The following is a 24,568-nucleotide window of genomic DNA, read 5'->3' as shown; positions in this document are numbered from 1 at the left end:
GCCGAGCAGCGCCTTTTGGAAACTTTTTTCCCAGGTCCCGGGCGCGGCGCGGCCACGCGGCGGCCCTAGGCGGGCTGGCGGGAGGGGTTCTGGGAGGCTCCTGCTGCTGGCAGGGTTCTGGCTGGGCTTGGAGGCTGCGGGCTGCTCCCTAGACACCGCGGGGAACGGGCTTGGACTTGCGGGCCACTTCAAGAAAATATGACTCCCTGCCCTTGACCCCGATTGCGTTTTCCTGTTCTTGGATTTCCTCCGAAGCAGATAGAAGAACAAAGATCTACGTCTCCTTAGAGTAAGCAGTGTCCCAGGTCCTTCCCAGAACTTGACAACCAATATAAAAATTTCGACATCATTATCTTCTGCAAAGGCAGCAAAGCTCCTTTATAGAAATTTGTTTTGGGGCCTGGCCTTGAATCCTAGCTCTGCCCCTTAGTAGCTGTATGATCTTGAGCAAGTTCAGTCAGTTCAGTCGCTCAGTCATGATGGATTCTTTGCGATCCCATGGACTGCAGCACGCCAGGCTTCCTGTCCATCACCAACTCGCAGAGTTTACTCAAACTCATGTCCGTTTAGTCGGTGATGCCATCCAACCATCTCATCCTCTGTCGTCCCCTTCTCCCCCTGCCTTCAGTCTTTTCCAGCATAAGGGTCTTTTCCAATGAGTCAGTTCTTCACATCAGGTGGCCAAAGTATTGAAGCTTCAGCTTCAGCATCAGTCCTTCCAGTGAATATTCAGGACTGATTTCCTTTAGGATTGACTGATTTGGTTAGGGCAAGTTAACTCTCTGTGATTTACTTTCCTCATCTATAAAATGGGATTTGTGATAGGATTTACCTCTAGGATTATGCAGAGATGAAATGAATTGACTTGGCATTTGTAAAAGGTTTAGGACAGTGGCCTCAGCACATAGTTAAGTACAATCTATGCAGGAGTAGAAGGGGGCAACAGAGGATGAGATGGTTGGATAGCATCATCGACTTAATGGACATGAGGTTGAGCAAACTCTGGGAGATAGTGAAGGACAGGGAAGTCTGGCATTCTGCAGTTCACGGGGTGGCAAAGAGTCGGACACAACTGAGCAACCGAACAACAAAAAATGTAGGTAGTGATCATGATTTTTTTTTTACTGGTCCCTGGTAGCACAGTAAAGAATGTGTCTGCAATGCAGGAGACCCAGGTTCGATTCCTGGGTGGGGAAGATCCCTTGGAGAAGGAAATAGCAACCTGTTCCAGTACTCTTGCCTGGGAAACCCAATGGGCAGAGAAGCCTGATGGGCTACAGTCCATGGGTGGCAAGCGACAGACACCACTTTGTGACTAAACCACCACTGTCTGTGTCAGGCATAATACTAATTTCTTGATGTGGCTTTCACAGCAGTCCTACTTGTTCACCAAGTAGGTTTATAAATTTTTACTGAGCACTCACTTATAGCACAATAAATGTCAGACAAGACACCTGTCTTGAAAGGGCTTGTAGTATTAAGAAAGGACACTAAATCAGCAAACAGAAAATGTGAAATAATTTCAGATGCTAATTAGTGCTATGAATAAAGCAAAGTCATGTAATAGAAAGGGGCTGGGAGAGGTCCCTTCAGATAGAATGTCAGGGAAAGCCACTATACCAGGTTACAATGGAGCTGAGATCCAGATGATGAGAACCACAGGAAAGAACTTTTATTGTCTTCATTTTAAAGATGAGAAAGCAAAAGTGTAGGAAGTTTAAATGCATTGCCCAAGGTCTCACAATTAGTAAACAAATCAGGCTGTAAAGCTGGGTATGTTTGACTCCTAATCAGTGTTCTTTGTCATGATACTGGAGGCAGAGAGATCTTAGCTACTTTGAGGCCTCCAACCAGACATGGAATCCCTCCTGTGTCCCCGCCAGGGTTAAGAATGGCCTTGAATTCCTCTTTGTTGTTGTTTAATCACTCAGTCACTTCCACCTCCTTAGCGACCCTATGGGCTGTAGCCCACCAGGCTCCTCTGTCCATGGGATTCTCCAGGCAAGAATACTGGAGTAGGTGGCCTTTTCTGATGGAACCTGTGTCTTAGGGTCTCCTGCATTGCAGGCAGATTCTTTTACCTCTGAGGCACCAGAAAAGCCCTAATTCTTCTTTGACTCCTTGCTAGTTCCTGAAAGAAGCTCAGAGACACAAAAGGGATCTACCACCTACATCAACAGGGTTAAGGAAGGTATCAGAATGTCTTTTAGGAAATATCCATCCTGGCCGCAGATGCTAATAAATGATTTGCATCCGCTTGTCACTTTTGCGCTGGCCTTGCCAGAACCTCACCATTCTGTGAGGATTCTGGGAGAGAATAATCAGCTGCAACGCTGCCCCACCAGTTTACATAAACTGAAACACACATTGATGAGCTGATCAGTACTGACTAAACGACATTATCATTTAAACTACTGGGTTCTCAATTTTCTTCATTTTTCCATTAAAAATAAAAGGAAGAAGACATTGAAATGATTATCATTAAACTTCTCTCAGGAATATGTTTAGGTAAACGGGTTTGTTATTGGGTAAAACCTTGAAAAAAATGAAAGGGAAATTTTGGTGTACTTAAAAACTTTGTTCTCTTTGTTCAATTTGTTTTCCTTGGAGCGTTCAGATATTAATGAGCAGAAAGCTGGGTTTCTCTTGCTTAAATCCTTCCACCATAATTTATCATTTCAAAACACTAACCATAACACGGAAGTAGCTGGAGAAGAAACGCCTTTTGTGGCAGCTAGATTAATTTAGGAGCTGGATTGAATGTAACAGCCATTTGAATTGCACAAAAACAAATCTTAGTCTTGGTTTCATAAAGATTATAATATGGACAGGGCAGGTAACTGAGAGGTACTCTTAAGAATTTGCCCAGCAAAGAAATAGATTCACAGAGGCTATGCTCTAGAAAACATATCTTAAGAAAAATGTTAAAAAAAAAACACACCCTTTCACAAGCATCAAATTACATGTTGATGCATAATTGTGTTTCTAAGGGCGAGTGTAGTTTAGGCTAATTTTCTATAGGAAATAATAAAGAAACATATCTTTAAAAACTATTTGTAATTCAGCCTTTTCATTAGCCTTCCATTTAGTATGATTGGTTTGTTTTTATTGCCTCACATTACATTTATTTTATTTATTTATTTATTTATTTATTTTATTTACCTGTTACACCAGGCACAGCTCTGGCAATGTCAGACATGTGTCTACTCTTTATTTTACAGCTAAACCTTTTTTTTTTTTAGCAATTAAAAATTTCACAATTATTTTGCTTCCTTTTATATTTTTAGTTAATATTATCTGTATTCGGAGACACTAGAAAGAATGAAAAGGAGGGAAAAAAATACCTCTTTGAGAAGTGAATTTTTGGTACTCGGAAAAAAACTCTAGAAACAGGGTTGTTTTTCATCTGTCCTAATTCCCACTTGGAGAATGTGCCCCACACACAGACACAATGAAGAATTACTCAGCGGTAATAAATACCTGAGCAGGCAGCTGATGTGTGAACTTGTCATCGGCCTTCTGGAAGATCGACTACCGGTACAAAGGGTTCTTCAGCTACGTGTTTGATCTTGCCCTCCACAATGCCTGTCTACAAAAAAAAGCCTACAAGGATGTATTAGCTTCCCCTGAAATCTCCCCCACTTAATGTGGATTGCCTAATGAGGTTGCCTCACATTACATACTAAAGAGAGAAAAAAGTTCTCTTTTGGCCATTTTTACCTACTGATTCCTTTGCAAGGTTAACCTGTTTCTTAGCAAACTTCAGAAATAAACTTTTACACTGCATTTGACTACTGCATCCTAAACTATGTCTAAATCTAAATATGTGCTTTGTTTTTCTAATTTGCAACAGGAAATAGTTAACAGCTGACAGTTTAAGAAATGTCTGTTTTGCCTACGTAAAAAAATTTATAATTTCAAATAAAAGTGAAGAATGTGCAGCCAAAAAAACCCAAAACACCGCCCCCCCCCAAAAAAAAACCCCCAAACATGGCAAATCTAGCCACTAAAACATAAGCTGTTCCTGGCTTCACAAGGATTTTGCAATTATAAATCTCCTTTTGCTCGCCCAACCGGTCCCTGGAAAAGTATTCATTTGTAACGAGCTTTGGACCAGGACTTTAAAAAAATCTTTTTTTTTTTTTTTTTTACATAAGTCACGAGGACCTCTTAATTGTTGGTGACACAATCCAGCCTAGTCTTCGTACAGGCTTTATTTTTGCCAGCCGGATCACAATTTCCCGAGGAGCCCTGCCGGCCCGAAGGACCTCGCGGGAAGCCCAGTTGGCAGTTATTTTTATTTTTTTCCGCTCGCCACTAGGTTGCACTAGATGAAGGATGCTATAACAAACAGGCGTCATTTAGTTTAGTTTTCCTTTTTTTTAATAGGACCATCACGTGACAAGAGCGAGTAAGAGAAAAAATGCCAAACGATCAGGTTTTTCTTCGAAATCCCTCTTAAACCGCCTTCCCTCAAAAGACCAAAAGGGCTGAATGGTATCAAATCCCGGTTGGCAGGTTTTTTCCCGGGGTTCCGCCTCACTAGCACCCTAATTCCCCTCTTTGAGGTTCCGTTCCACGCCACAACCATAAGCCAGGATCAAGGCCTCCATAAACTGGGGGTTTTCGCCAAAAAAGCCGAGGTAGCCCCCCGGGAAGGTCCCTATTTAGAGGTTTATCGGGAGGGGACTGAGCCTGACGAGGCTGCAGGGCCGCGAGGCCCCGCCCCCCCCGGGGTTCCCAGCACGCCCCGCGCGGGGAGGACGCGGCGGCGGGGGAGGGGCGGAGGAAGGGGCGGAGCCATGAGGAGAGAAGGGCGTCGGGTTTTGCGACAGGGGAGGCGCGGTGCGGAAGCGGAAGTGGAGGGTGCGCTTGGCGGCGGCGGCGGGAGCTGCGGAGTCGGGAATCAAAACAAAGGGCCTGGGGGGGCGGGGGGAAGGCGGCGGGGCCGGAATGTGAGCGGAGGTGGGGCCGGCGGCAGAGGTGAGTTTGCTGGCATCGCTGGGAACTTGTTCCCGACGCGCTTCATTTTCTGGGCACCAGGCTGGAACGCGGGAGTGTGTCCCTTCCTTCTGCCTATTGCCAGCGGGGGTGGGGGAGGTTGGCTAGACTGTTGAGAAGCCATGGGACCCACCCGTCAGGCCCCCAACAGAGGTTCGAGTTGTCTCCCTTTCTGCTCAGTTCACGACTGTCATTGCAGCGTTGCTGCTGCCCTTTGGGGGTGTTTGGCTCCCTGACTACAGTTTGTCTCATTTCTCCCTTGAGGGCCCTTCCAGGTGTGGAGAGGAGCCTTTCTAGAGGAGTGTGTACTGTTGGAAATTTAAGACAGGAAGAGAAGGGCTAGTGTTTTTGCAACCACCTCTAACGTTTTGCACCCTCCTCGGTCTATCAACACTCCCTAGAGTGCAGCCTTTGGCTTGACCTAGAGCACTGAGTTGTCTTAGGGTTGAGTCACTGCACAGATTGTATTGTGGCACTGTGACACACTTTTTAATTTCCGTGGCACCTTTCTGATACTACCTAGAGCTTTCCAGTTACATCGTTTGCACTTTCCAACATCTCTGAGTATAAATATTCTGTTTTTCATACAGAGAAGTTGAAGCCTAAATTGTCGTCCTAGACGCTTATTAAACTCTTCATTCAAGAATTACTGATGTGTGCCAGACCGTGACCTAGGTGCAGGAGATACAATAATGAATAAAAAAAAAACCCACCCATGATCCATAAGTAAATACTACCCTGGAGTTTATATTTAAGTGAGGGAGACATAATAAAAGCAAGCAAATAAGATAATTTTAGAAAGAAGAGCTGTGAAAAGCAACAGAAAAACTCAGGGATGGGATGCGTAATACCGGGTGTTGAGGACTAGACTAGGTGTGGAGAGAAGGCCATTGCTAAGTTTTCTACTTCGTTGGTGTGGTTTAATCCTATGAAGGTGCTGCTGTTATCAGGCCTATTTTACACCTGGGAGCTGAGGTTCAGAGAACTTGTTGTACGTTGTCCAGATCTGCACAGATGGGAAGCAACAGAATTGGGGAGTAATATGAGGACAGCCTGATGTCACAGTCTGCTCTTAAGCACTATCTGAATTCCTTGAAGACTGAGAGATAATGGCAGGAGTGAGACGCTCACTCAAATGACGAAACAGAAGTTGCTCTGACCACCAAGTTGCTATGACCACCAAGTTGCTATGACCACCAAGTTGCTATGACCAAATTACTTATCATTCCCAGGAGCATTTAGGAAAATTTCTGGGTGCACATTTGTACTAATATATTTTACTTTCTTTTGCTTGCATTGGATGATACCAAAGATACCTTGGTTGTGTGGGAAGAAGTGGATAAGCCTGGTTCTGTCCGTTTTCTATTAATAATTGTGTGATTTTGGGCAAATTCCAAAACTTCATTAAGCTTCTGTTTGTTGTTCAGACAGTAAGTTGTGTCTGACTCTTTTGTGACCCCATGGACTATAGCCAGGCTTCTCTCTCCATGGTATTTCCCAGGCAAGAACACAGCAGTGGGTTGCCGTTTCCTTCTTCAGGGCATCTTCTGACCCAGGTATCAAACCAGTGTCTCCTACATTGGCATGCAGATTCTTTACTGCTGAGCCACCAGGAAAGCAAGCCTCTTTTTCCTCCTCATTAAAAACGTGGCCGATTTCTCCCTTGGCTTTCACACACATTTACTGTGGGAAAAAAGATGACATAAATGGATTGCATTTTCTGGTGTTTCCATCATTGTATCCCTTGTGCCAAGCACAAGCCTACTACATAGCAGCTACTAAGTAAATGTTTGGTGAATGAGGAAATAAATGATCTTAAAGAAAAATGCATTAGTTAGCTTCGCGTTAGTTAGAATTCGCCTTGAATAAACTTGAGAGAGCATGTCGAAGTTGTGTGTATCATGAATATCCCAAATTCTTAGGCTCTAGAGAGGAGATTGTTAGGGGGTGTGAGGTGTCTGTATTTGATAGAAAGGACAAGTACCTTAGTTTATTACCATTGCTGCAGTAACTTCATCTCTGTCTCCAGATTAGCTCTGGGTTTTGTAGATGAATATCTGCTTTATTCATTCCCTCATTCAATAAATATTTACTTAGTATATACTATGTAGAAGCCTGTGCTTGGCACAGGCCATATGGTAATGAAGACAAATAGATGGTGGGTCCTTTATCTGGTTTTCTTTTTTCCACAGTAATACTGTGAGGTGGACAGGGAGAAATTATGGCAGATTTGACAGAGGAAGAAAATAAAACTGAAGAAGTTCTGTAGTTTCTACATAAGGGCCAAATTGTAAATATTTTTGGCTCTGTGGGCTGTGTAGTCTCTATAGCAGAGAATCAACTCCACAGTTGTAGTGCAAACACAGCCATAGAACTTAAATAAACATGGCTGTGTCTCAAAACTATTCATAGACGCTGAAATCTGAATTTCATATAACTTTGTCACAAAACATAATTATTCTCTTGATTTTTCCCCAAGGATTAAAAAAATGTGAACTATATTCTTAGTTCGCATTCCATTTAAATACAAGCAGTGGGCTGGTTTGGGCTATAATTTTAGGCCATAGTTTGCCTCCCCCCGTTTTATGTGATTGGTTTTCCTATAGCTTAGACATAGCACTTATATGGACATAGTGCTTATAGTGACTATAGAAGTGACTTCTCTCCCCTCACCCTACTATGTGGATGTTTAAATCTCTTTATAAGAAAATCTTACCAGAGAAAGAGCTAAAGGAAATTCTTTTCTATATGCCCAGGAATTTCTGAAAGATAAATTAATGACCTCAAAATGGCCATTGTCAGTAAGAGGAGGTGGTGGTTGGGGTTTGGTGACGAGGGCTTAGAAATGAGGTTCAGTCGTCCTTATCACTGGCAGGCTGCCTCCACGCCCAATGGCTGCTATTGATTGCATCTGCTTTTATTGTACTGTTTCAAGACTTGTAGAGTGTTGCTCTGGAGTAGATACAGCACATCTGGGACTTGAGATGTGTCTGTTAGATTTTTGGTGGCATAGCAGATTCTACTTTCATAATAAGCAGACTGAGAGGTTGGTTCAATTTGTTCTGTAGCCGAATCAAATTCAGAGTCCACAGAGGTCAGTTAATTTGGACCTTCCATACTCAATATCAAAGACACAGTGAGATAAGTTGCTCTGAAATCAGTTTCACAATCTTACATAATTGAGAATGAGGACATGTAGTGGTTCTTTTACTCAAATTACATGTTCTCTCCTGTTAACTTTTTTACTGTCCCAAGTAGTGTCCTTAGGGAGGGATAGTCAAGAAGAATTAAGAAATACTATACAGAAAAAGTCTACTCAGTGCTGGAGGACCTTGGCTCCAGCTCAGTGAAGAGGAGGGAGTATGCAGGTGTCCAAGATGCGGTGACCTCTCTCAAGCATGGCCGGAAAGAGGGCTCATCCAGAGTTCACTTTTGTTTGAAGAGTTATGAAACATAAGGAATGGAAGATGATAAATTTTTTTTAAGTCAAATTGATACAGTTAGAGTTCAAGTATAAATAGTCAACCAAGTTTACCAGTTTTAGTAAGCTTAATATGCTTTGATGCCAGGTTTCCTGATGGCTCAGACGGTAAAGCATCTGCCTGCCAATGTAGGAGACCCGGATTTGATCCCTGTGTTGGGATGATCCCCTAGAGGATACGGCAACCCACTCTGGTATTCTTGCCTGGAAAAATGGACTGAGGAGTCTGGCAGGTTACAGTTCATGGGGTTGCAAAGAGCCAGCTGGACTGAGGGACTGACACTTTTCACTTTTACAGTATCCTTTGATAGCCGTTCTACTTTTGTTCCTTAAGATCTGACTGGGAGCCATTGCACCATAATTTTTTTTTAAACTTGGAAGATAATTATGCTAATTTTTACTTTCCCACCTCGCTAATCATGGATATGAGTGGCTAAATCTTGTATCTCCATCAGGAGAGTGCAGCACTGCTGAGTGACTGGTACACCTTTGGAAGACTCGGTCTTTGGTCCGTGTTAAAGCACCCAGATTTGGTTGCATCAGCCCTGTTTGAAATGACCTGTGCACCATAAATGTGCTTCCCTTGTGGCTCAGAAGTAAAGAATCCACCTGCAATGCAGGAGACACAGGTTCAACTCCTGGGTCAGAAGGATCCCCTGGAGAAGGAAAAGGCAACCCACTCCAGTATTCGTACCTAGGAAATCCCAGGAACAGAGAAGCCCAGTAGGCTACAGTCTGTGGGTTCGCGAAAGTTGGACACAGCTTAGTGACTAAACAAAAACAATGCACTGTAAATATAGTTGTAGTCTTATATTTCAGTAATAAAATCTGTACTTACACAAGTGAATAACGTTGAAACCTCATTCTTAACAGGGTGGAAGAATGAAAGAAAAGAAAGATGAAAGAATGTTGAACCGCTCCGCATGGCTGTATGATGGAAGGAAGCGGAACTGAGAACCCCTGCAGTAGAACAGTTGGATGGCTTCAACAAGATAACGATGCTAAGCCATGGCTTTGGAGATTCTCTAACTGCTTTTCTCGTCCTGAGCAAACGTTGCCACTTAGTCCCCAAACGGTAACTATGTGCAGACTAAGGACATAGCAAATTCCTTGTGCAAATAGATGAGCGATCCGTTTGGTCTGGGGCAGTCTCTTGCCCTGGAGTCTGTGCTGAGTTTTCCCTTGTGTCCTGCTTGTATTACTTCATGTAGCACATTATTATAATTCCTGACTCAATGAGGGTAAAGTTTTTTAAATCCTGTAGTAATGAGTAACATTAGATGCTTTAAAGGTGTGATGTTGAAATTTGGGAGAGATTTGTTTCTCATTAAAGTCACATTCCAAAGACAAAAATCCACATTTTAGGATAAAATGGGAGGAAAGTATGAAATCGATTTTATTTTACTGTAGCCTTCTGAATTTTGTGTCTTAAAATCACAGCAAGATTGTATGACCTCATTGATGATCTTTTTCTGTTCAGGATTTCTCTTGAATGTTTAAATATATCTGGGACTTCCTTTTTTGCCTTTTCATAATCATGTTGACTTTATCTGACTTCATTTGCTATATCATGTTATCATCTGTTTTTTTTCTCTTGTACTTGGGAATTAAGTGAGACTTTACTATGATTTTATATGAGTATTGATAACAGACTTTAAAAAAAAATCAATTCCCTGTCATCTCCACATTTTCATTACATAGCTGCCTTTGTTGCATGGCATCAGTAACTGGAGTTATTTCAGAAGTATTTTAGCTCAGGGACAGTCTGCACTGAGAGCTGGTAGCTTCAGGCAGGGGTCCAGGGTGGCATATCTGGGGCCTAAAGGAGTCACTCGACACAGAAGTGCACTGTCACCTTTCCAGATGCAGAGTCTCGATTTTGTCAGTGGCACCCCGAATTGAATACATTCAGGAAGACCGACTCACAGTAACCCTGCCCACGAGAGCCAGCTCTAAAGCCATCAGAATGCCAATGAGTTCATTTCCAGCCTGAATTGTAATTACCACAAGGGTAGAACACACTACTTTCTGACTGGTCAGACCATCGCTATTACCTCCCTTTTAGGAAAAATCTTAACTGAAAGTCCAGATTTCTCTCATATGAATATACCCTCCCAGGTGAGTGTAAAATCAGCAGAAGGAGTGAAATCTTAGCAGCCAGATGGACCCTTCTATGCTCTAAGGGATGAGTGTGTCTCAGTCACTGTATCAGGGCGTCCTGTTCATCTTAATTGTGTCTGCACTCAGCCAATAAAAGCTGTTGATTGGTTGGACACTCCCCTACCCCACCCCGCTGCACCACCTTTCAGTGGCCAGGTACTCTGCTGAGCGCTTGAGGTGCACTGTTTCATTTTATCCTTCTCACAAATGTAGTAGGTACATTCTCTTCGCAGTTGAAGGATGACAGGATTGAAGCATGGAGAGATTAGGTTAAGTCACTTACCCGAGGTCATAAAACTATTTAGTATCACATTCAAATCCAGGTCTCTGACACCAGGGCTATGCTATGATCTTAATAAATGGACCAGCCTCAAGTGTCTATGTTGGAGACATATGATAAACTATTTCTCATGTCTGTTTCCCAGGCGGTTTCCTTATTACTCGAATTCTTTCTACTGGCTACAAAATAGTTGTTGGCATTATGGCTTTAGGTCATGATATCCCATGGTTTGCTAAATGTCATTAGTAACATGTTTAAGATCTGTTCATGGATGGGCCACTTGGGCAGATGGCCGATCTCATCCATAGTGTTTGATATCTTCTCTCCTGGAGGGCTTTAATAAAACCACCTATGATCTGACTGCAAGAACTATTTAGTATTTTCCTTAAAGCGCTTTGCTCATAAGCTGTCTTAAGTGAATACTGTTGTGACTGTTGTTTTTCATACCACCTGTTTTGTCTGCAGAAGACACTGAGAGGCAAGGGGAAGTTATCAAAGGGAAGCCAATGAGACATGGATGGTTAACCAGGCTTGTTAAATATGTGAACAGACCTCCTCCCCCAGTCTCTTAAAAGTCAGGAAGGACACAGTCTTAATTTTAGTTGTCTGTTTCAGTGTTCACCTCCCACTGAAGAACGCTCCTGGTTTTAGCTGCCATTCCATTTGTGTGGTTATGATCGAGTGATGTAAATTAAATAAGGTTTGAACAGTATTCGTTTTTAATGCAGTCAGTTGCGAGTAACCCCAAGTCACCGGCCTCAAAAAATTAACTTGTGTTCTGGTTTTCTTTCCTCAGAAAGATTACATGGAGAACAAGAAAGTTGCTGTGGAACTAAAGGATGTACCATCTCCCCTTCATGCTGGCTCTAAACTTTTCCCAGCAGTCCCACTTCCAGATATCCACTCTCTTCAGCAACCTAAAGTACAGCTTTCAACTGTCCCCAAAGTAAGCTGCTGTGCCCATTGCACTAATGACCCTTCCACTTCGCCAGTGCGTTTTGGTGGTGGCAGTGGCGGAGGGGCTGGTAGCTTGGTTCCCCCGGGCGCCCTGTTAGACTCGCAGAGCACCAGGACAATCACGTGTCAGGTAGGGTCAGGGCTTGCTTTCCAGTCTGCACCTCCACTCCAGAATGCGTCAGCTAGGAACACCTTGGCCGGCGTTGCAAGCGACTTTCCCAGCATGTGTCTAGAAAGTAACCTCTCTTCCTGCAAGCACCTGCCCTGTTGTGGGAAGCTGCACTTCCAGTCGTGCCGTGGGAACGTGCACAAGCTGCATCAGTTTCCGGCTCTCCAGGGCTGTCCTTCCTCTGCGGGCTATTTCCCCTGTTCTGATTTCACAAGCGGGGCTCCCGGGCACGTGGAAGAACACGTTTCACAGTCGGAGCTCACGCCTCACTTATGCACCAACTCTTTGCACCTAAATGTGGTACCTCCAGTTTGTTTAAAGGGCTCACTTTACTGCGAAGACTGTCTCAGCAAGGTGTGTATCTTTTTATTTGTTATGTTGGGTGCAGCTAAGGTTTGAGGAATGACTTTTTAAAAATAAAATGACTTTTATCTTTAAAAGAAAAACAATCTTGGTTTTGTGTGTGGGGTTTTTCACCCCATCAGCATAACTTCTTTTCAGAAGAAGTTCAGAAAGAAAGCAAAGGGTACAACGGGAGGGACTGTTGAGAAAAGTGTAGTGTGATTATTCGGTTCATGCTTTTAGAGTCTCCTGTAATAAATCTGTTTCCTACATGGAAGCCTAGCTTGGCAAAGACTTGTGCTCTCTTGTTTTTAAAGGCTGGAGCACAACTGGAATTTCTTAAAGCTAATGCTCACCTGATACATGGACCCATTCATGTAATACAGATGGCTGCATGTTGTCCTTTTGTAGTAATTGGGGGAACTTGAAATTTGGCCTCCATCACACCTGGGCTCAAGTAAAGACTTTTAACTTCCTTTTTTTGTGAAGTGTGTCTGCGGGTTTCTACTGTAACAGACACATGCCCCAGAATGTAAAGGTCTAATTGTGTGAATATCTTCCCTGATCATTTCAGGGCACTTTGAAATGAGTTTATGCTTTGGTAGTTCTGGGAAAGGTGATTTGAAAATACATTTTATTAGGTTAGCAGGTGGAAAGGAGAAACATTTAGAATGTATTTTCAGTTGTTATGTGTAATTCTTTACATTCTGAAATAATATATCTGAAACTTCCTCCTCTTTTTAAAAAATTTTAAAACAGCCAGCAAGAAATAGTATAATTGATGCTGCTAAAGTCTGGCCAAATATACCACCTCCAAACACTCAGACTGCACCTGTTACTGTTCCTCTGTGTAATGGCTGTGGAACCAAAGGAACGGGAAAGGAGACCACGTTGTTATTGGCGACCAGTCTAGGCAAAGCTGCTTCAAAATTTGGTAAATGACAGTATTGTATAAAATGCATATTTAAAGTTTTCGATATCTGATACTAACACTGCATTTGAAGTGAAGTGAAGTTGCTCAGTCGTGTCCGACTCTTTGCGACCCTACCAGACTTCTCAGTCCATGGGATTCTCCAGGCAAGAGAATGGGTTGCCATTTCCTTCTCCAGGGGATCTTCCTGACCCAGGGATCGAACTCAGGTCTCCAGCATTGTAGGCAGACGCTTTACCCTCTGAGCCACCAGGGAAACCCACACTGCATTTAACTGCCTTTAAAAGATTCCTTGTGGTTCTAAAACTTGTGTGTGTGTCTCCATTTCCATCAGTTGGTAAATATCTTCTTACCCTTATAGACCAGTAGGTCAGTTGCCATTTATGTTGAGCTGGGGCTGTTTGAGATCAGAAGCTGTGTATAGAAAAACGGGAAGCGTATGAGGAGAAATGAGTGCTGGAAGGGACTTGGTGTCAACTTAATGTTCTATGTTGCCCAGACATAACTAGTATTTAGAAATGGCTGACAAAAAAACAGTATTTGAAAACCTAAGATCATTTCCCCCAAAAGTAGCTGTTATGATACTTTATCTTTTAAAAACATTTTTTCAAAAGTTGGATCAGATGTTACTGCAGTGTTAAAAGTCATTAAAATCAAGGGCTATAACACCTTCACCATTCGTTCTCTTTCTTCCACACTGAGTGAGGTGTGGGCCCAGCATGACGCTGGGCCCCAGAGGGCAGTGTCCTGTCACCTGTGTGTTAGTGTTGAGGAGCATACCCGGTCAGCGTGAGGATGGCTCATGCTTTATGATGGATTGATTGTGGGCCTAAAGTAAACTGACCTTTGGATTTGTTCTCTCCTGAAAGAGGAATTAATGCTTAGAGATACTTTGGCAACTTGGGGTTGTCTACTGGGCCAGCCAGTGAGGTTGGCATCCTTAAATTTAACATCAATCTATAATTTCATTTTCATGCCCCTGGGAAGGACAGGTAGCTACCTGTTATCGTTAATATCTTAACCTGTTTTTTGCTGTGTGTAATCAAACGTGTTCACATTTCTCAAGGGTCACCAGAAGTTGCACTGGCAGGACAGATGCTAGAGAACTTACCCCCCATTGGGGTTTTTTGGGATATTGAAAACTGCTCAGTCCCTTCTGGCCGCTCAGCTACTGCAGTTGTACAGAGAATCCGGGAGAAGTTTTTTAAAGGCCACAGAGAAGCAGAATTCATTTGTGTATGTGACATCAGTAAAGAAAATAAAGAAGTTATTCAAGAGCTGAATAATTGCCAGGTAGATGAAAATTCTTTTTTCTTTTTTATCTTAGTAGAAGAATAAGCACATGATTTTTTTTTAAGAACTCCAGTTGAAAATTTGTTATTAATAATGTGTTTGTGCTAAGTTTGTAAATAAATTAGGAAAAGATGATTTATTTAAGTACCTGAAATCATTTAATCATGTCTGATTTTTTAGCAAGTCTGCTTACATGTGACTAGTGCTTTCCTAGTATAGTGATTTCATATGTATCATTTCCTTTGATTTTTATAACTGCTCTGTGAATGCTCGTAGGATTTATTATTTGGAATTTACAAATGAAAGGACCCAAGTGGTTAAGCAACTTTTTTAAGATCACATGGCCAGTAAGTGGATGAACTTGGATTTAAATCCAGATTGACCCCAAAGTCTGTTCTCTTAAGCTGGAAGCTAATAACATCAAACACAGCCCCGAGTCTTACCTTAATCATATATCAAATCTTTGCCACCCACACATTGTTGGCAAAAGATGCTAGAGAGAGCTAATTTAACTACTTAAAATTTCACTTTCTATTCTGAAAGGGGAATGGATGAAGTGCAAAAGCAGAAGATTAGAGATGAAAGTAGGGGTAATAATGAATACAGTTAATTTGTCTGGAGAACTGAATGTGAAATTATTGAGATTTGATTGTAATTTTTTTTTTTCCGTCCCTGAGTGGCAATAGAAATCAAAGGTTCCTCAAGAACTGTCTATTGGATGTGGGCAGAATGTGTAGTGGCTTTCTAAGCTCAGCTCTTTCTCATCTCTCCTTATTATAAATTCATGCAGGTAACTGTCGCCCACATCAATGCTACTGCAAAGAACGCTGCTGACGACAAGCTCCGCCAGAGCCTCCGAAGGTTTGCAAATACTCACACTGCTCCCGCCACTGTGGTTCTTGTGTCAAGTAAGTGTAGAAACATCTACTAATTTCAGCTAAACTCTCTATGTGTGAATTATCATAGAAGCCAGAATATGTTAAAATGTGCCCCCAAAGATGCTGAAATACATGGGACATGCTTATGCTTACCTTTGAAAACTGTTAAAAAAAGAAAAGGAACTACATGGATTTCTGTATTTTTCTCTGGGGAATCTGAGTAAGGATTCTTGCAGGGCCAAGTTTATTAAAGAAAATGTAATTTTTTTGTTTGTTTTAGTCCTGGGCTCCATTTTGCTTATTTAAAAGAAAAATCCAAGATGAAGTTGGTGCTCCCCAGAACATTAATATTTGTTCCTTTTTACTACTAAAAATAATGTGTCTTGCGAATTCAGCATGAGTCTATGGTAAAATTGTCTTGCCATGTTAATTCTTCTGATGTGAAATGTGTCCCTATTCTAAAAAGGGGTCGGGGGGCCACTTGGAACACAGTCCTGCTGTTCCTTTCTTCTCAGTGGGTGTTATGAGAGGTGCCTGTCCGTCAAGTGTTTCTAATTTGTGGAGATGGGGGTGGGCTGTATTCTGTCTTTCAGCTGATGTCAATTTCGCATTGGAACTTAGTGACCTGAGACACAGACATGGCTTCCATATAATTTTGGTCCATAAAAACCAGGCCTCAGAAGCACTGCTGCATCACGCCAACGAGCTGATCAGATTTGAAGAATTCATTTCTGACCTGCCCCCCAGGTTACCACTAAAAATGCCAGTAAGTGGGTTTGTGTTCTTTCCGCTGTAGTCTAGTTAAGATTGTGGAGATTCAAGACAGTCCTCCATTATGGATGTCTAAGCCCAGGTGAGGGTGTTCTTTGTAGTAGGCCGGCTAGATTTTGAAATAGGCCTAGAAACTTTCCATTCTCTTACAAATATACAGAGAACTGATATGTGTGAATTTTTTGTTTTAATTTTTGTGTGTGTGCTGAGTCTTTTTTGCCGCTCGTGGGCTTTTTCTAGTTGCAGCGAGCGGGGGCTGCTCTTCATTACGGTGCATGGGCTTCTCATTGCGGTGGCTTCTCTTGCGGGGCACAGGCTCCAGGCGCTCAGCTTTCAGTAGCTGCAGCACTCGGGCTCAGTGGTTGCAGCGCACAGGCTTAGTTGCTTCATGCAATGTGAAGTCTTTCTGGACCGGGCATTAAACTCACATCCCCTGCACTGGCAGGCAGATACCTATCCATTGTACCACTAGGGAAACCCAGTGTGTGAATTTTGCTTTTACATTTTTCAAAATACAGGAAACTGACTTTTAGATTCACCTTACTGACAACCACTTGCCAGTTAGCAGTGTTTTGTGTGAGGTGTATGGCAGTAACGGAATGAGAGTTACTACTATTTTTGCCCAAGTTTTAAGGGTAAAGAATATGGTTTGCATATCTTGGTGTGGTTGGAGTCAAATAAGCAGAATGATTGTACAGTTGCGGCACTTAATCCTGAAGCCCCAGCTGGTCTCTGAGCCCGTCTTCTCTGGTTGCAGACCCTGCCATGCACGAGCACAATCGGGAGTAGTGGGCACTACACCTGTCACCCTGATAAGCCACTTAATAGGAGAATGTGCACGTGTTTCCAGCAGGACGAGCATTTCTCACAGTCTTGATTTAGGATAAGATGTTTACTGGGACACTGAACTTGTGTTTAAGCTGTTTGGAGAATATATATGGATTCCCTGGTGGATCAAATGGTAAAGAATCCGCCTGCATTGCAGGAGACTCGAGTTCCATCCCCAGGTCAGGAAGATCCCCTGGAGAAGGGAATGGCAGCCCACTCCAGTATTGTTGCCTGGAGAATCCCATGGACAGAGGAGCCTGGTGGGCTGCAGTCCTTGGGGTCACAGTTGCTCACGACTGAGCGACTGACACACGTTAATGATAATAGAAAGGAGCTGTAGCGTGGATGGTCCAGAAGGGTAGGCAGTCCCATTTGTGAAATGCAATTTTAACATACTTTAATAACTTGAGAGTTATGGAAGCACTTTAGGAATGATCTCACCCAGCCTCTTCATTTTAGTGAGGAGGAAGTCAGCACCTCGGGAAAAAATTCAAGCCGCTGGAGGCCCTTCCGTGATTGCCTCCACATTGAGGTGCTCGCACTGCTGGTCCCTGCAGCCCCTGGTACCCAGTGAGGTCAGGGCCCGGCCCAAGATTAACACACGCTTAGGATGGTCTGCGGCTGGCAGTACCTGTTTCAGGCTTTGGAGCCGCATCTCTAATTGACTTTTGTTGTTATTCCTTATGTCTTCTGGCTGTAGGTACATTTCCTCCCTCTGCTTCTGTTTGGCACTCCCTGTTTTAATATGAAAGGCCTTTAAGTCAAATGTAGTATCTTAGGTGAGAGGTTACCCATTCATTGTAGAGATCCTTATTATGATTAAAAAAAAAACCTGATTATTCAAAACATTAAATCTTGCCACATTTTTTCTAATTCACCAGAGTGAGAATTTTAGATACATTTCTTCTTTTTTTTTTCCCCTCTTGTGTTTTTCAGTCTAAGTACGTGTATCCTTTCCCATGCAAGTCTCTGTTCTCCCTCCCCCGAGGTCACTGTAGTTTGGAGATCATTGTTCTTTGTAATTGAGCGTGGGCCCCTGAGTCCACCTGTTTTAACACTTTTTCTGTGTCCACAGTGCCACACTCTGCTCTACGTTTATAACCTTCCGGCCAACAAAGACGGCAAGAGCATCAGCAACAGGCTCAGACGCCTGTCCGATAACTGTGGCGGGAAAGTGCTGAACATCACAGGCTGCAGCGCCATCCTTCGCTTCATAAACCGGGACAGCGCGGAGCGGGCTCTGAAGCGGATGGAAAATGAAGACGTCTTTGGTAACAGGATCGTCGTGTCATTTACTCCAAAAAGCAGCGAACTCTGTGAAACCAAGAGTTCAAACGCAACTGCTGATAAAGTGAAGTCTCCCAAGAAACTTAAGAATCCAAAACTGTGCCTCATCAAAGACATAAGTGAGTCACCTTCCAGTGCCAAAGCCGCACCTGGAAAAGGGTCGCAGGCAAATTCTGGATCTGCTACCAGAAACGCCAGCGTGAAAAGTTTACAGGTAATTGTGACCCCGCTTGCTTTCTGAAGTTTATGCTAGGTTTGCTTTCGTGGGCTCTCCGTTCTACACGCTCACCTGCTTTTGGTGTGTCTGTACTGTTTTTGTTATCCTATATTTTCGAGGCTGTTTGAAGTCAGGTGTTTCCTGTACAAGGTCTGACACGTCTTGGAGACTTTAACTATTAAACTCCTTTGCTCTTGTCTCTTTTAAGGAGCTGTGCCGCCTGGAGTCGAAGACTGGCACTCGAAGCAGTGAGCCCCAGCAAGGCCACCTGCGGCTGGGGGCGCCTCCTCACAGAAGCTCAAGTGCCGCAGCGCCCGCACCTAAAGCCCCAGGGTTGGCAGAATCTGTTTACAAAACCAATCCCAAGTAGGTCCCGCTACTCTCCCTCGCGGCTGCGTGTTTTGCTGTGAAGGGAAGCACGTGACCTCCTGCCTGCACTGTTTCCCTCCACCAGGAAAGAGAGCCTCGGCGCCCGCAGTGTCACCAGTTCTCCTGTGGAGAAGAAAGAGAAAGAGGAGACTCTGTTCCAAGTGAGTTACCCGTCTGCTTTTAGCAAGTTGATCGCATCCAGGCAAGTGAGTCCCCTGCTCACGGCTCAGCCTTGGTCTTCTCGGTGAGTGGGTCTTGATCCGTGGAGTGGTTGTATGCAGTAGAAGGGCTTATGAAGTAATCTGTGTATTCAGCAGAATTCAAGCAGTACAGAAGTGCATAATTACAAGAGAAACCTTAGTACTACGTATAAAATAGGTAACTAATGAGAACCTGCTCTACAGCACAAGGAACTCTACTTGATGCTCTTGGTGACCCAAATGGGAAGGAATCCAAAATAAGAAGGGACAGCTGACCTTGCTGCACAGTAGAAACTTAACACAACATTGTAACACAACCTTACTTCTCCAGTAAAAATTTAGAGTAAAAATTTTACAAATTGAAAATGTTTGAGCCATAAATAGTAATAAAAATAAAAGAGAAAGCTTCCACCTCTCTTCTTCCAGTTCCTTTTTCCTTGGGTAACATTTGGGGGCATTGCTTCTTGCCTTTCTCCATCCTCCATGTGGGAGTCTTGGTAAGCTGAGGTCAGAGAAGCCTGTCCTGGAGTCCTTGGCCAGTGATGGGGGCACATTAAGGTGTCTTTACTACGCCCTTATTACTTCATCAGACTGAGAAAGAGGCCTAAACTGACATGCATTCGTTCTTTTTATTCATGGGGTAATTACTAGAAGCTGTTTGGGAAACGAAGGTCTCTGTAAACCACTGTAACCATCTGTGTAACTCCTTATTTAAGCTTTCTGAATTTACTCTGAGTAATTCTGGAAGCTCAGAAAACAGGAGGAGCCGTAAGGCCATGTTCGGTCTCATGAGCTCTCACTAGCATTGTATTTATTCTGCTGGGATGGTGAAAACTCACTGTTGAAAGCGACTTTGAACCTGTAAAATGGTGTCTACAAATTGATGTAAAAGTTTTCCTCCCAGGGAGAAAAGCCACAACATATGAGCAAGAATATCTGGCTTTTTCAGAGCTGAGGAGAGGGTAAATGGCTGACATTAGTATCACAGGCTGATTTCCTAAGAATAAATACCCAAAGTGGAAAATGAACTCATCAGCCCTGCCTGTAGTTTCTTCCTGTAGCTTTAAATAATCCAACAAAAGAATGTTTGATGATAAGTAAAATTGTTGTTGTTGTGGTTAATCAGGGTGTCAACAGATAGTACTTCTGAGAAAGAGTCCAATCAGTGTAATGTTTTAAGAAAAAGTACGTTTGAGAACCAAACTGTATTTTGGAAAACAGTTTTTAACAGTTTCAAGCAAAATCTAAATGACATAAACTGAATAAATAGAATAACACTTTTAAAACATTTCTAAACAGTTGTTAGGCCTCACTCCATATGTTTTAAGCAGGAATCTGTCTCCAAACCTCTTAAACAGAGCATCCCCGCTTGCTTTCAACGCTGCACATTCAAGCGTTGGTGCCGACGGCCCAGACCCATTCGCTCATGGTGTTGACGTCCAGATCAGCAACCTGGACTACAGGTTGTCCCGGAAGGAGCTGCAGCAGCTCATGCAGGAAGCATTTTCTAGGCACGGCAAGGTAAGCTTTCACTGTCTCTGCTGCCTTTGTTCTTCCCCTTGCTGCATTTCAAGATGCGCGCACTTGACGCACCACACATAACCACAGGCAGGCTGTAACCGTTGCTTCACGGGTTTGAACACCTTTTTTCACTCGGGTCTCCTTGTGCTGGTGCTGTATGTTCAGTTTTTAGGACCCAGCCCCAGGGAGCGAGAAGCCTGTCAGAGACATACTTGTGGTCCCAGGCAGGGATTTAGTGGGTCTCTGGGAAATAAAACACTGATGGATTTTAGTTAGCTCCAGCTGCTAAAATACAGAAACAGGATTCTACAATGATGTTGGCTGTTTCTGTTTGTTCATCTTACAGTGTCTATTCAGTTTTTAGTTGCAGGTTGCTAAAAAATGCACCTTTTGCTGGTTCTTAAACTGGCTCTGCCTCAGTTTTGGCAGGATCTGGAGAAGACCCGGTGTGTCTTGGCGAGCTCTGTGTGCCAGAGCACAGGCCAGCCAGGCTGGTGTCACATCCCTGAAGGTCACCCATCCTAGCTTGCTTCCGTTGTGGTCGGCGGAAGTGCGGTGTTGAGACAGGTTCCCTCACGGCAGCACTGAAGTCCACAAGCGAATTCCTTAGGGATTGACCTTCAGTTTCAAGAGGACACGGTTCTGGCAGATCGGCATTCTGTTTTCTTTTTACTACTGCAGGTGAAGAGTGTTGAGCTCAGCCCCCACACAGATTATCAGCTCAAAGCTGTGGTTCAGATGGAGAACTTACAAGAAGCTATCGGTGCGGTGAATAGCCTCCACAGATACAAAATTGGCAGCAAGAAAATCCTGGTCTCACTTGCCACAGGAGCTGCTAATAAATCACTCTCTTTACTGAGGTAAAGAACAAGCCGTTTGTTTCAAAAATGTTATTTTTGGTCCAGAAACAGTTTTGGAAATAGTAAAAATAGATTTTATTCCATCCCCAACCCTCTTGTGATACTCACATATGCAGTAATGCTTTTCCTCCACTCTCTTGATAGAGTTAGAAATAAGGTAGAAGTTAGTAATAAGCTAACTAGAATAATTTACTCTCGTTCAAGTCATTAATCAGAGATGAATCTCAGCTTAATCTTGGCTGGCATTTAAGAGTAAAATAATATGCCACATATCCAGAACAGGTTCTAAAAATAGTGGACCTCTACAGCAAAAGTTTATAAGCCTAGAAAGTCTGGAATACTACCTTCCAATTTTAATAGAAGGTAGATTATCTATAAGGGGTAAATCTACAAAGTTCTATGCTCTCAACTTGCAGGTACATCTTCAATGTCAAATAGACACCCAGCCCCATACATCTACATTATAATTAGATTAATCTTAGGAGTCTGGTGATGGTTTCATTCATGATACGCTTTTGATGTAGAGCACTATTTAAGTTTTTGGTGTACAGCATAATGATTTGTGCACCAGTAACTAATATACCTTTGTCAACCAATTACACTTCAAAAAAACAAGCAAACTCACAGAAAAAAGTGATTAGCTTTGTAGTTGCTGGAGGTGGGGGGTGGGGAGTAATTGAATGAAGGTGATCAAAAGGTACTAACTTCCAGTTATAAGATAACCCAAGTACTAGGAATGTAATGTACAACATGATTAATACCGTTAACACTGCCGTCGTGCATGGAAGTTGTTGGGAGAGTATATCAAAAGAGTTCTCATCACAAGGGGGAGCATTCTTTTGCTTTTATTTTGTATCTGGATGAGATGATGGATGTTCACTTAACTGATTGTGGTAATCATTTCACGATGTAGACAAGTCAAAGCTTCACCATTATTTTAAGTTATTTTTTAATTTTGCCGAATAAAAATAATACTCAGTGAAGAAAATTTGGAAATTTTAGGAACATAAAAGAGGCTGGGGACAGAAGAATCATCCATAATCCTATGGCTCAGAGCCAGTCACTCTTAAGTGTATTCAGTTGTATATCTTCAGCTGTGGGGAGTCCTCTCCCATCTCTCTGATAGAACTACACTGTGGCAGGAGACTGGCTCATCTGCCCTTTGCTTTCTGATACACAGGTGTGGAAATCTCTGCTTGAGTCTGATAAAAGTCCCAGTGTATGATTAAATATTCTTTTAATTGCTGTGTTCCTAAAGTCCATTCTTTTTTCTGGAAGCTCAAACTCTGAGAATAAATGAGTGTATTTATTTTGTGTATACATTGTGTTAATGAACTCTTGTTTTTAGAAACAATTTGCAACAGAGAGGAAGACATCTGTTCTCTAATGGGCTAACCGTTTTTCTTGCAGCGCAGAAACAATGTCCATTCTTCAGGATGCTCCTGCCTGTTGTCTGCCTCTTTTTAAATTTACAGATATCTATGAAAAAAAGTAAGTGAGGGTTGTTGCTTTCATTGATCCAGCCAGTGCTGATGGGCGACTTACACTGGTAGCAACTCTTAGGGGAGGAAGTAAGACCAAGACAGTGGTGTTCAGATTGAAAGTCCAGTTTTAAAAACACACATTTTAAAAACGTCTTTTATTTTTAGTAAATTTAGACCTCAGTCCCTAAAGCTGTACTTGTATGTTTTCCACTTGGCTGATTTGTTCTGTTATTCATTGAGTCAACATTTTCAGGCACCTTCTAGACTGTAAGCTCTGGGACAGCAGGCACTGGATCAGACGTAATACTACTGAGTCTTCGGTACTCAGTGCTCAGCAGACACTCAGCAAATCCCAGTGGAACGAAGTGGAGGGTGCAGAGCTGGGAAGACAGCCCACTTTTGGGGGTGGGGGGTGTGTGTCTGGAAAGAAAAAAGACAGTCACCATTTATTGTATAGAGCAAAGAAAACTGTCCTTACAAAGGAGAAAATGCCTTGAGGTTACAGAGGGTGCAAGGAACCGGGAGCTTGGCCATGATTGATTGCATGGGTAGTGGGAGCCACTGAAGTGTCAGAGAAAGGACGGGCAGGGGAGCTGTGGTGGGAAGGCTTCAGGCAGGGATGGTGTCTGAGCTGGAGTGAAGGGAACTGGGGGAGGGGGACACGGAACGTGGGGACCAGTCCCGGCTCTAAGCAGACACTGTCAGAACAGGGGAACCAGACCCCACAGAAGTGTCAGGTGCCCGTGAAATAGGGCTTAGTAACTAGTTTTATGTAGCAGGCAAGGCAAAAAGTAGAGGTCAGTTTGATTCTGAGTTTTTTGCCCCAGATGACTGAGGGAAAGGTTATGTGGTTAAGCTGGAATAGAAAAGAAAGAAAGCTTGTTTAGGAGGTATAGTAAGTTTTTAATCTTGGCTTTGGGCATCCGAGTTTTAGGGAGCAATTGGAATGTCTGGGAAGAGAGTTCAGGGGGTCTTCTACACATGTAGAGTCTCCTTCAAGAAAGAAGTCAGCTCTGAAGATACGGCAGTTGTTTGCCTAAAGATGATCTTGGAAGACCTGGGAACAGATGAGTTCAGAGGAATGGGAGGAGAGCCAGAGAGAGGGCAGACCTGGGTGGAATGCCACCAGGGCCTGGAAGCCAACGGGAATCCAGAGGCCAGAGTGCTCTCAGGGGAGTGGGGACAGCCTGAGAAAGTGGTGCAAGGTTTGGAGCGGAGGAGGAGGCAGCCTGTGGTGACTTGGAAGCTGACACCAAAGAGTCCTGTGGAGAAAATCCTGCAGGGAACAGGGTGGCAGACTGGATGGTGAAACAGCAGAGGCAGCTCTCGAGAGACCAGCTGTTTCCATTTCAGAGGAGATGCAAGAGCTCCAGACTGAGAGAGCACAGAGGAGACTGGGCTTCTGTGGACGGGGCAGTGTGGCGGGTGGGGACCAGACTTAAGACTGGCGTTTGCAGGGAGGTCTGAGCATGTAGACAGGGCACTGGGAGGAAACTGCCCCCACACACAGTGATGTGGAAAAGAGGAGTTAGAGCTGGT

General features: G+C 43.3%; 2 protein-coding genes across 3 annotated transcripts in view; one reads left to right on the top strand and one right to left on the bottom strand.

Annotated features, from left to right (window-relative positions):
* Window positions 1-3,911, bottom strand: part of NDE1 (nudE neurodevelopment protein 1) — a 39,224-nt gene extending 35,313 nt beyond the window's left edge. The window contains exon 1 of the mRNA XM_010839892.1: window positions 3,481-3,911. The gene's annotated coding sequence lies outside the window, so the exon portion shown is untranslated. The remainder of the gene's footprint in view (window positions 1-3,480) is intronic.
* Window positions 3,912-4,870: 959 nt separating this feature from the next.
* The window catches only part of KIAA0430 (KIAA0430 ortholog), a 39,853-nt gene continuing 20,155 nt past the window's right edge, over window positions 4,871-24,568 (top strand). Inside the window, exons 1-13 of one of the 2 annotated variants that reach the window (XM_010839890.1) lie at window positions 4,871-4,983; window positions 9,356-9,557; window positions 11,719-11,868; window positions 13,150-13,324; window positions 14,388-14,614; window positions 15,405-15,522; window positions 16,086-16,258; window positions 18,167-18,592; window positions 18,804-18,961; window positions 19,050-19,208; window positions 20,523-20,685; window positions 21,367-21,545; window positions 22,956-23,036. In XM_010839890.1, the coding sequence (XP_010838192.1) occupies window positions 9,414-9,557; window positions 11,719-11,868; window positions 13,150-13,324; window positions 14,388-14,614; window positions 15,405-15,522; window positions 16,086-16,258; window positions 18,167-18,592; window positions 18,804-18,961; window positions 19,050-19,208; window positions 20,523-20,685; window positions 21,367-21,545; window positions 22,956-23,036 (2,153 nt within the window). In that variant the 5' untranslated portion in view covers window positions 4,871-4,983; window positions 9,356-9,413. Of the gene's footprint in view, window positions 4,984-9,355; window positions 9,558-11,718; window positions 12,403-13,149; window positions 13,325-14,387; window positions 14,615-15,404; window positions 15,523-16,085; window positions 16,259-18,166; window positions 18,593-18,803; window positions 18,962-19,049; window positions 19,209-20,522; window positions 20,686-21,366; window positions 21,546-22,955; window positions 23,037-24,568 lie in introns of both variants that reach the window. The other variant, XM_010839889.1, reaches the window with a different exon arrangement.

The sequence above is a fragment of the Bison bison genome, unplaced genomic scaffold (genome assembly GCF_000754665.1).
Source record: "Bison bison bison isolate TAMUID 2011002044 unplaced genomic scaffold, Bison_UMD1.0 scf7180017864135, whole genome shotgun sequence".
Lineage (NCBI taxonomy): Eukaryota > Metazoa > Chordata > Mammalia > Artiodactyla > Bovidae > Bison > Bison bison.
This window is presented reverse-complemented; position numbering and strand designations above follow the sequence as displayed.